Below are 12,342 nucleotides of genomic sequence, written 5' to 3'. Positions count from 1 at the left end.
TGCTATATGCCCTTGTCCCATCAAATCTGATTTCTCAGGAAAAATAAATCAAACAAAACCAAAGTAGAGTGGAAACGATGATAATGAAAACTAAGTCGAATGTAAAGGACTGATTTATGTCCATCAGACTGAAAACAAGTAATAATGTGAATCCTGAAGGTGTAGAACAGGAAACAAAAAAAATATTTCCTCATTCTCCCTGACCATACCTTTCAAGTCTTCTTCCTGATTTGTCACATTACTTGACCACACCTCCTGACATTTCTCAGTATTTGCTTGAGTGAGAGGGGCTGAGACAACTGGAGAAGGAGCTCTCTTTGCCCTCTGCCCATCATCCAGCCAAGTCCTCAGTTTTCCAGTACTCTGCTGGAGAGATGAGGCATTCATACCAGCTGCCCTTAGTGGGGCTCCTACTGTTTTCTCTTATTCCAAGCCAACTATGCAAGATCTGTGGTAAGTACAATTTCAGCTAAAATTATTCCAGTGTGATAGTTTTCTGAAAGCTATTATCAGAGCACTCTATGTAGAGTTAACTAAGAAAAGACCCTATATCAGGTCTATGTGGAAAGGGTAATTAAAAAATGATGAGAAAAATGCCACAAGAGGAATCATAGATTCTGTATTAAACTGCCTGTTCTTCCTAAGCTCCAATCCTCTCTACCACAATACCCCTACCAAGTAACTCTCTACTTTGTTCATTTCCAGTGATGGAAAATTCATGATCCCAGAAACTTATCAGGATCATAGAAAGTGATCTTCTGATTTTGAAGTGCAATCTATTTCTGCAGTTCAACCCATGGCTTTGGTTTAAACCTTTGTAACTCACAGGAAAAAAATAATGATGATAAGCTCTTTCAAACAATGAGTCTTCTCTCTTGTCATTGTTTATGTTTAGATATTTCAAGCTGCATATCTTCCGGTGTCCTTCCATTCTTTCTATAGGACATAGGTTAGAACCTCATCATCTCTGAGTATTAGTTCCGGAGACTGCAAAGTTCTATTAAAAAAAAGTAAAGTGGGAGAAAGGAAATCCAGGCATGGGTCTAGTTTGACCCCTTAAGTGGAGGATAATGAAGGACAATTGTTGAAACACTTGATCTCTTGAAGTCTGGAGTAGACCTCAGGTGTATGATTTCTCTTTTATGAATCTGTATTCTAGAATTTAGCTTTAAACAAATCCAAAGATGACTAGATTGTGCCATCTGCAGCTACATACTCCTGGTACTCTAGCCAGCAAGAGGAGATCAACACCACTGGAGACAGACTTGTATTCAAGCCAAGGCTAAAACACAGAATCTTCCAACTCACATTTTTCTTCCTGTACTGTCAGTTTCCCTACCGGATCCAGAGAATAGGAGACTTCCGGGGAAGCTTTGAAGTTCAATTCATTGCAAAGAATAATTAAATTTGTCTTTAGTGGTCAAGGAAGTTGATTAGAGTTGTTGAACAGGAACTAAAAAGTCTGCTTTAATGCCAGAAAATCTGCTGAACTGGATGCTTCCACAAACCTCAGAAATATGATTCACAATTGTCCTATTATGCCTGCAACAAACTGTGACCTTCCTACAATCACTCCATTCAGATCTTCTTGAGTGTTTATTACAGTGAACAAAATGTGCAAGAGAAATCACATCTCTTGTCTCTAAGTATGACAATAGGAACTCCAGTTGCACTGTAAATAGAAACATATGGAGCATTTTACCATGTGTTAATATCCACAATTTTTAAATGAAGAAACCAAGGGTCAGGAAAGTTACATAACTTACCCATAGTCATAAATTAAGGAGCAAAGAGACCATCAAAAGGTGCTGAACACAGGACTAGTTTTCTTCTCACTGTCTTACCAACCCATGAGACTATATGGAGATGGGAAGAATTTGGGGATATTTCTCAATATTGTAAACAAAATGTCTTATGTTTTAGGTGGCAATTAACTCTACTTATTTTCCTCCAGATCTTTGGGGCCTCTCGATTCTCTTTTACCTCCACAGTAAAATGAACTTCCTTTCATGTTCTCCACTGTAATTTGGGGGATATTGTAGGCTAAACCTAGAGGACATTCCAAAGGGAGTGTGCTGCTAAGTAATGATCTTGATGCCTGGCCAGTTGGGCAATCAGATAATGCAACTTGGGGGTCAATCATCAATGTAATAGAATTTTTGCCTTAGAATGAATGTTCTCAGGATTAACCCAATAAAGTTAGAAGAAAGAGAAGAAACTAGATAGAAAAAATAGAAAGAGCAATAGATAGGAGTCAGAAGAAATGTATTCTAGTTTCAGTTAACCTTCCAATTATGAAAATTTCTTTAAGGATATTTCTCCAGGGAATGATACTAGATATCCCAGGCAGGACTGATATGCCAGTACCTGATTCACAAGCTGTTAAAATACTGAAATACTACAATGCTACTTGTCACAGAAGTAATGAAGTGGAGGAGGGCTCCAGACCCACCTCTGTATTATTTCACCAACAGCTAGTAACTACTGGATTGACTTTGGTCTGGGCCATAACTATTAGTAAATATTTTAATATAACCCTTGTTTGAAGTCTTAATGTTTTATGAGCATTAATAATGTTACATAAGTTTGCTAAGTTCAGAACCAAAGGGGGTTGTGGACCACAGCTGAGAAAGTTGATGTTAGAGAATCGACCACGGAACAACAGAAATTTGGATTGGGTTCAAGTTCCCATCAAGGCTTGGTCCAGTTATGTCAATATGGAACCTTCATTTTTAGTTAATGTAAAGGGGAAATGAAGCCATACTAATCTACCTCATAATAGTATTGCCACATTATTTCTTCCTTTCTGTACTACAGAGGTCAATGAAGAAAACTACTCTTATCTGAAACATCTGTTGAATACAATGATCAATTCAGAATACACAAGCAAAACCCAATCTGCAAATGTCCTGTTGTCCCTCAGCCTTGTTGGAATTCAGAACCAAGCCCTAAAACAACAAGTCCAAAGAACTACGGAAGGGAAAGGTGAGTATTATATTCTAGGAAATATTTAAGAAATGATCTACCTATCTAAAGAGATTATCTCCAACAAATCCTAAAAATTATGTGTCCAAAGTACCTCTGATGCATTAGTCCCAGCTGTATAAAACCTGAAGTGACAGTGCCTAGCAGCATCAAATCCACTCACTCTAGAGCTAGGTCATGCTTCTTTGGATCCTTTATAACCACAAAGGAAAGCAAAATATATAGACTCTTAATATGGTGTTGTAAACTAGATGAGTTTACACATAAGGATATGAACCACAAACAAAAAAGCTCACAGTAGAGCAGCATCTGTGGAACAATAAAAATTTGAAGTGGGTTCAAGTCCAGGATTATCCTTGAGCTAGTCACATTAATACTGAGCCTCAGGTTTTGAGTTGATATAAGGGGGAAATGAAGCTACGCTTTCCTCTTCATATTATTATAAGAGAAGTCTGAGAGTTTTGATACTCTATAAGACAGAACATAAAAATCAATTATTACTGTCCTCGCAAGATGGCAATATGAAGATAGAAAATCCAAAGGTTTTAGTATATATCTATTTTTCTTATCTTTTTTTCATCTTTTGTAAATATTGCATGATTTCAAAAAATCCCATTATTTCATGAAAAAGATCCCATTATTTCATGAAAAAAGACTAAGACCTAGCTTGCACTGATACAGCAGAGCCTTAGAAGGCTCTGCTTTGGGGATTAAAAAAAAGAGAACAATAAAAATTTCAGTGTACAGTAGAATGGAGAAAAGGAAGTTATAAGCAATATAAGCCACAAGGAAGACAGGAAGCAAAAAAAAAAATCACAAGCATGTGTCTTGTTAAACTTGAATACTTTTCTTTTCAGATCTAAATTTAAGCTCGGGACAGCTTGCTGTGATTATACTGGCTTTGGAAGCATGTCATCCCACTGGTGAAAACTTTACATATAAAGAAAATCTGCTCAGTCGTCTAGAAAAAAAATTCCAAGATGAAATTGAAAATATGAGTAAGAATCAAATGTTCAGAAACCCTCAACAAATTTGACTTCTCCTCCACTGATTCAGAACTGAATAATGTCCCTCCATTGTGTCCTCCTTCCTCTTCATCCGATTCATCCTGTGGCATCCTTGCAGGTCACTTCCACCTCTTCCCTCTTTCACTGTGCAACCTGTATTTTTTTTCTTTTCAAACTGTGTTCAACTGAGCATTGCCATACCTATGTCAAGGTCTCCTTCACACACACACACACACACACACACACACACACACACACAATTCTTTAGTCCTCCAGGAGCTTGGCTTTTAGACAAATAATGAGTAACACCAGAAACAGCTGAACAACACAGGACACTGAGTTGTAAGTAACAAAGCATACAAAATTAATATAAGAGCTAAAAGTGGCCAAAGTACTTTATCACTGGGAAAAACGGGTTGACAGTGGTGGCTACTAGTGAAATGCATTATTTTTTTTAACTCCCACCTAATATATATCCTATTATTTATTAACTTCCTCCAATCCCACCGTCTTTGAAGTGCCTCCAACCCAAGCCTCTCAGCTTACTGTTACAAGTGCAAGAGGCTTAGAGGTAGGAAACCTATGTTCTAGTCGTAACTCTGTAACCAGCTGAATATCGGGATAGTCCTTTAATCTCTTCACTGTTGGCTCTCCTCAGATTTAAAATGAAAGGAGTTAAGTCAGATTTGGTGGCCTTTAAAAGTCTTTAAATTTCTTGGGTTTGCTCATCCTATGAGGGATCTCTACCTTCTCTTATTTACCTCTCTTTAAATATACAGAATGACAATAAAGAAAGTAGGAGTATGTTGAAAGGAGTATATACCCCAGTACCATGAGTAAATATTTATCCTTTTCTTTTTGCCAGAAACACACGATGGCAATCCACTGACCAACTTCTACCAGATCAGCCTGGACGTTTTGACTTTGTGTCTCTTCAATGGGAACTACTCAACCACCAAAGTTGCTGAATTATTCAATCATACAAAAAACTATTATTTGGGTGGTCAGTTCTCAGTAGGTGAGTGTCACTTAACCCAATTCCCTTGGCTCCGAGGATACAATCACCAGTAGTTCTTGCCCTTTGGGGTTTTGTACCAACATTAATCATATTTTTTCCTATCTTCTTTACCCTCAGAAGAGAATATTTTTGGGGGGGAATCATGGATAATGGTTGGCAGTTAAGCCTCTTTCCAGATGTGTGGTACCATAAAAAGACCTGGCTCCTAGTGCGGCTTAATATTAAAATCTGTAAAATAAGGATGGAACATGAGAATATACATACAAAATATTTTAGAAAGCATAGGGTTTAAGAAATAAAATTCAAGGCAAGTCATTTAATTTAACACTGCCTCTTTCTCTAATTTACTGAGACAATGTGGACATGTTGGTTGACTTGAACAATACAACCTCTCCTAGGGAAAAGTCCAATATTTTGATCAAGTAAAAGAGAAGAACCAATTTCCCACTGTGTCAGTTTAATCATCCAAAAGAAGTCTCCTCTAGATAACTAGTATTGGTACTCAGCTCCTATGGATCCAGATACATGGGCTCATCTTCATCCAAAAGGTCAAAGCAAAACACCAGTCAGTATTTCTGGACAGAATGTGAGACTTCCCATATTTCTTGTAAGAGAGAGAAGGTGCCATACCAAGGAGCAATCAAGCATCAAAGAAAGAGTCCTTATCCTTCCTTCTTCCCGTCTTTTGCCTCATCCTGTCCCTTGAGGGGATTTACTGGGGAACAGTTCTGTTAACTGCCATTTTTATTCAGTGTAATGGACTGATTAGGAACACACAAAGATTTTTTTTTTGTGTGTTTTATTATCCTGGATTTTCTCAATTCCCTTACCAATGTGGTTGAAAAGTTGAAGAAAGATTTAAAAAGATGAGAGTAATCAAGATCTAAAAGTGAAAGCTAGAAAGAAAAAAGCAGGGAGAGGATTTCATAAAAATGAAAGGGAGATCAGTAGAGTAGAGATAAGGATGGGAAGGGGAAGAACAGAGGAAATGGGGAGGTTCTGGGCAATAAAATCCTGCATTCCTGGAAATCCCTCCGTCCAAGACAAACTGGAATGGTTGGTCAACCTATCACCAACGTTTTGTTCCCTGACAGATATTGGTGCAATGGCTGAAAATAGACGGGAGATCAGTAGAGTATAGAGATTAGGCAGAGGGAAGAGTGGAGGGATAAGGGAAGTACTGGGCAATGAAATTGATCAAATTATGTTATGTGCATGTATGAATATATCACAACAAATCCCAAGATTTTGTATAGTTATGATGCACCAGTAAAATAAAACAAAAATGGAAAACTGTTCATGAATATGGACTTACAAATCCATATATGGTTTTATGGCTATAACATAATATGTTATATATGTGCACATGACAACTCAACATAGGGAAGAAATCTTGAAATAAATTTGAGTGCATAGTCCTAGAAAGACGATCAGCCATATCTTGAAATCCTTCTCTGCTGTCATAAATCCGAATGACCAAACATTCTGGTTTTTCCAAATTTGTCCATTTAGCTGACTCTAAGTCCTATCTCCCCAGAAATCCCTTGGTCTAAGACAAACTGGAATGGTTGGTCAAAACATTCCCAATGTTTTGTTCCCTGACAGATACTGGTGCAATGGCTGTCCTGGCTCTGACATGTGTGAACAGGAGTCTAACAAATGAGCAGATCAAAGCAGAAAAGAATTTAACAAAAATTGATGAGTGTATAAGGTTCCTGGTAAAAAAAATTCTGTCTGAGAAAAAAGAAAATGGTCTCATTGGAAACACATTTAGTACAGGAGTAGCTATGCAGGTAAGTCAGAGGGTAAAAATAGGAGACAGAAAAGGGAGTCACAGAGAACAATACCTTGATCCCTTATTATTGACCCCTAAGATGATGATGATATTATTATTATTACTATTATTCTTATTATTTCTTTTTTAATACTTTTTTATTTATATGACAGTGGTATACATTACAATTCTTATTACACATATAGAGCACGAATTTTCATATCTCTGGTTATATACAAAGTATATTCACACCAATTTGTGTCTTCATACATGTACTTTGGATAATAATATCCATCATATTCCACCATCACTGTTAACCCCATACCTCCTCCCTTGCCCTCCCACCCTTCTGCCCTACCAGAGTCCATTTATTCCTCCCACACTCCCCCTCCCTACCTGACTATGAATCAGCCTCCTTATATCAGAGAAAACATTTGGCATTTGGTTTTTTGAGATTGGCTAACTTCACTTAGCATTATCTTCTCTAACTCCATCCATTTACCTACAAACGCCATGATTTTATTCTCTTTAACTGCTGAGTAATATTCCATTGTGTATATATGCCACATTTTTTTATCCATTCATCTATTGAAGGGCATCTAGGTTGGTTCCACAATTTAGCTATCGTGAATTGTGCTGCTATAAACATTGATTCGGCTGTGTCCCTGTAGTATGCTGTTTTTAAGTCCTTTTGGGTATAGACTGAGGAGAGGAACAGCTGGGTCAAATGGTGGTTCCATTCCCAATTTTCCAAGAAATCTCCATACTGCTTTCCATATTGGCTGCACCAAATTGCAGCCCCAACAGCAGTGTATGAGTGTATCTTTTTCCCCACATCCTTGCCAACACTTACTGTTGTTTGCATGCATAATAGCTGCCATTCTGACTGGAGTGAGATGAAATCTTAGAGTAGTTTTGATTTGCATTTCTCTAATTGCTAGTGGTGATAAACATTTTTTCATATATTTGTTGATTGATCGTATATCCTCTTCTGAGAAGTGTCTGTTCGGGTCCTTGGCCCATTTATTGATTGGATTACTTATTTTTTTGGTGTCAAGTTTTTTGAGTTCTTTATATAACCTAGAGATTAGTGCTGTATCTGATGTGTGTGTATAGTAGCAGGAGGAGGAGGAGGAAGAGGAGTATGTTTCCTACACTATTTTTCTTACATGATTTCCCAACACCATCTGAAATATATTCTTTTCACCTTCAATCTTTACCTTTTCATATCCAATGCTCTTATGAAGCTTTTCCTAACTACAATTTCTTTATGAAATTAGAAATTTTGCTACAACCTATCTTGTTATATCACATGTAATTTCACACTTTACCACATACTGTTGTTGTTTTGTGTGTTCATCTTTCTTCCAAATTATGTTACTGCTGCATTAGTAGTGATAGTAGTAGTAAATAGTGTCAGTATTTGTTGTGTCCTATTAAATAAATTAATGCACATAACATCATGAGGAAAGGATTATCCTAAACAGGAACATGAGTCAGAGTGTCAGTAAACTTGCCAAATTTTACAAAGCCAGAAAGTGTTATGGATGGGGATGGACCTCAACAGTTGTTCTCAAAACTCACTCAGTACCTATACTGTCATACACACATTCCTCAAGGTCTGGCACTTTCTCTACATTCTTTCATTGACTTACTGAACTCTAAGTGGTAGATACAAGAATAGAAAAAAAAAAAGAAGTTTTGAAGGGAAAAATGCAGAGTCATTAGGATGAATAGTTATTTGCCAGCCTGCCGTCGGGTGAGAGGACTTTCAGAAGCATCCCTTGGGGACTGGTCAAAATGCAAACACTCTCATCATTTCAAGGCCATGTGCTCCCCATTCCTACCTTAGGCCTTTGCTCATGCTGCTCCCTCAGCTCAGAGTCCCCTCCTCTTTCCTCCTTCCAACATGCCTCATACTGCCAAGCTGCCAAGGCTCACCTCCAATACCACCTCCTCCAATGAAGTTTTCCTCAGACTCACTACATATATGTGAAACCCTCTCCATTTTTGAAAGACAATGTCACTAGACACTTCTCTTAGGGCATTCATTTAGGGCACCTTTTACAATAGTTTGTTGATTATGTTTATTGAGTGCATCTTTATGATAGGTATTACTCTAGAGCTAAAATACAGGAGTGAATATGGCAGAGAAAGTCTATTTTCAATGGAATCATTGTAGCTTGCATTACACAATTCCCCTGCACTCAAAACTAGTCTGTAACCTTCCATATAGTGGGAAAGATAACTTAATTATCCAAGGTGCTTCCTATGTTGTCAATGTTTAGTAAATTCTTACTGAATTAGTTAGGTGCCACCTTCCACCCTATTTGAAGTGTCTCTAACTCTTTCTTTCTTTCTCACTAGGCCCTCTTTGTGTCATCAAAGTATTATGAAGAAAGTGAATGGAATTGCCAACAAACTCTGAATACAATATTCAAGGAAATTTCTCGGGGAATGTTCAATAATCCAACTGCTGCGGCCCAGATCTTACCTCCCCTGATGGGAAAGACCTACTTGAATGTTACAAACTTTCCTTGTGACTCTGATTTAGGTATAAGCACTGAAGGAAGGGTAAACTCTTTTGCCTTTCAGCCTAACACCCAAAGGATGTGAGAGGCAGGAGTCTTTAGGGACTGAAAGTGAGAGGATAAGCCTCTAAGCCATAGAAGTTTCTAGACAGAATTCAGTTCTCATTACATCATCAGGAATTACAACCACCTGAGGACTTGTTCTCAGGGTGGCAGACCTTATTCTTGATCGAAACATAGATAAGTGATGTCTGTCTTCAAAGAGATGTTTTCTGATTGTAGATACAGAAATTCCCATCCTAGACAAAGCATCATTCCCATTCTAAACGAAGTATAGAAGGTGAATATTATATTTCTGACTTTTCATTATTCACACAATAATTTCCATTATTCCTCTGTGAAAAAATACATGGTTGGAAAGAATATGGCAGTATTCTTAGACAAATGTAGTATGAATTATTTATTCAAACAGATTATTTTGAAATAAGGTAGAAAGGAGTCATTTTCTTCTATCTCCCTTCATTCCTGGTACAGCCACTTACGGATTTAGGGGCATTGGGCAAATGTTTAACCTCTAAGCTAAAGTAATTTCTAATGTAGAAAATGGTAACACTACCTCACACAGGTTTTGTGAGAACTGATTGAGCTAATTCATGTAAAATGATTATTGCAATGGCTGGCACTTAATATGTTCTTAGTAAATATTAAGAAATAAAAAGAGGGAAGATAAGCATTGCTGGATTCTGTACCAAAGGGGAAAAAAAATCAGGACTGTCTGTGGAAAACAGGCATTAAGCCAACTGAATTGTTTAAACAGCTGGGAGTTGAGCCCAATGCCAGCATTCACAGGGTGGGTAGTCTCTGTTTTCATTTCTGTTTAGTCACATGAGAGATCTTCCCCTTGATGACATTTGCTCCTTGTAGCAAATTCATCTCTGTAGAAAGGAAAGGAGTCCTTAGACAGGGGTAGAATGGTATGCAAACTCTGACACCATATTTATTCTTCTGCATATCTATCTCTGCTTTTCTGTCTCTGTCAGATAAATTCAACATTTCCAATGATGCACCTGAATCTAACACACCTTCTAAGTCATCCTCATCCATCCTCGTCCATTACTCTGTGGTAATCAATGAAACATATCCTATCGATATCACCGTGCCAAATGGTTCAGTCTTCCTAGATGTGATGGAAGAAGCTCAAAAACAGAATTCAACGGCATTTTGGTATGTCTGACCATAACCTAATGCTAATGTATTTACTGTAATTTTGAAAGACTCGTTAAGAATATATCTGCACCTGAATATAAAGTGTATTTAAGACACTTCTGTACTGGTACTTTTGTTATCCATCTATACCTCACAGCAGGGTTTAAAAATACCTCTTATATGCTAGGAAGATTATTTCACCTCAAAGCACATAATATGTATTAAGTTAATGTTCATTTAATGAATGAATTAATCCCAGGATTCTTTCTTTTTTCAGCAAAACTTGAATAAATAGAACCTTTTATATCAGACATCTGGGTCTAGAAGAGTGGTTCTTAACTACTTTTGAATCAATGACTCCTTTGAAAATCAGATGAATGTAATGAAAGCTCATCTCAGAAAAATTAACACCAAAAAAATTGACATTTCAATTGGTAATTTCACAAATGCACTTAAGTCTCTCCATTTCCCCTTTTCAGGAGATGTATGGACCCCTAAATTAAGGTTCCCTAGCCTAGAGAGGTCAAATAGCAAATTTAAGATATTTGTGCCCCTGAAAAGTATGATTTATTTGACTCCTTAAATCTAGTTGAAAGTTATTTATTGTGTCTAACATGTGCTGTAGAGAAAATCTGAATAATTGTGTGTGTGTGTATATATATATGTAATATATATACATATATAATAAATATATTTAAAAGACTGATTTCAAGAGCTTCCAAGCAGATAATGAAATATGACTAAGGAATGTGAAATAGATAACAACCTTGTCATTTTGTAATACACATCACATGAAATATCAATCCTTCCTTCCTGATTGTCTTTTCTAAAAGAAAACCCACTAATTTGCAGTGCCTTGAGGTTAACATGAGGTTAACACTTTCTTCTACTGCTCCAGTATCTTCAACAGGTACTATTCCAGGGTGGAAGGTTGAAGAAGTTAATTGCAAAGTGTGTATAATGGCAGTGGGGGAAGACAGAGCCATGGGCATCACATTGCCACTTTGACAGAGTGTGAAGTGCCTGCATCAGAATCCCTGGACTTTTGATAAAACCTGCAGCTTCCTGGTCCCCAGCCCAGACCTAAGAATCAAATAATCTGAGTATAGGGCCAGGAAATCTGTATTTTGGGTTACATCTCCAAGTTATACTTAAAAACATTAAAGGGTCTCCTTTGAAAATTCTAAATTCTTATAACTCATTCACTGTCCCCACAGTTTCACAATGGAGCAGAGTGCATGGGGCCCCTACATTACTTCTGTCCAGGGTCTGTATGCCAACAACAATAAGAGAACCTACTGGGAACTTCTGAGTGGAGGCAAATCACTGAGCCAAGGTAAGAAGAGATGTACCAAGAAGATCCATGGAGTATAAATGCCCAAAGTTCTCAGGTGGGAGGGCATAAGCTTTTGTTGGAAATGGGCCAAAGTGTTGGGCAAGATGGCATCCAATGGTGATTCAGTGGTCAAATCTTTTGACCTCTCTTTCTTCCTCTTTTCAGGAGTTGGTAGCTATGTTGTTCATAATGGAGAAAACTTGGAGGTTCGTTGGAGCAAATACTGATAAGCCCAGACTTTCCTCTTATGAATGCACCTTTCGGAGTGGAATTCTATGCAGAAATTAGCCCAACTCTCCCCCCTCCAATTCAATAAAAGATCAATGTCTGTACAAGAAGAGCATGTTCTAATCAGTTAATTTTCAAAAGGATTTTATAAGTTATTACAGGGATGATCACCTAAAGAAGAATAGATTAGACCACATGTCCAATAAGCTAGGTTCTGCTCAAGCTTCCCCAACTATCTGGAGGATCTTTGGCAATTG

At 37.5% G+C, this 12,342-nt stretch overlaps 1 protein-coding gene across 1 annotated transcript; it reads left to right on the top strand.

Annotated features, from left to right (window-relative positions):
* Positions 1 to 344: 344 nt before the first annotated feature.
* Positions 345 to 12,099, top strand: TCN1 (transcobalamin 1). Its single transcript, XM_081282301.1, has 9 exons — positions 345 to 453; positions 2,818 to 2,985; positions 3,843 to 3,983; positions 4,858 to 5,010; positions 6,616 to 6,803; positions 9,152 to 9,338; positions 10,356 to 10,539; positions 11,739 to 11,857; positions 12,023 to 12,099. Exons 1-9 carry the CDS (start codon positions 375 to 377, stop codon positions 12,082 to 12,084), a joined length of 1,281 nt encoding a protein of 426 aa, XP_081138427.1. The 5' UTR covers positions 345 to 374; the 3' UTR covers positions 12,085 to 12,099.
* Positions 12,100 to 12,342: the final 243 nt, after the last annotated feature.

Source organism: Spermophilus citellus, assembly GCF_964194105.1.
Source record: "Spermophilus citellus genome assembly, chromosome: 2".
NCBI classification, from domain to species: domain Eukaryota; kingdom Metazoa; phylum Chordata; class Mammalia; order Rodentia; family Sciuridae; genus Spermophilus; species Spermophilus citellus.
The sequence above is the reverse complement of the archived record's forward strand: the minus strand, read 5'-3'. Positions and strand labels throughout refer to the sequence as shown.

What these genes read in the sequence shown, in the direction of transcription:
- TCN1 (XM_081282301.1), top strand. Translation starts at nt 375, where the DNA reads ATGAGGCATTCATACCAGCTGCCCTTAGTGGGGCTCCTACTGTTTTCT. An exon ending in GGGTGGTCAGTTCTCAGTAG is followed by an intron (nt 5,011 to 6,615) that starts GTGAGTGTCACT and finishes GTTCCCTGACAG; the next exon opens with ATACTGGTGCAATGGCTGTC. An exon ending in GTACAGGAGTAGCTATGCAG is followed by an intron (nt 6,804 to 9,151) that starts GTAAGTCAGAGG and finishes CTTTCTCACTAG; the next exon opens with GCCCTCTTTGTGTCATCAAA.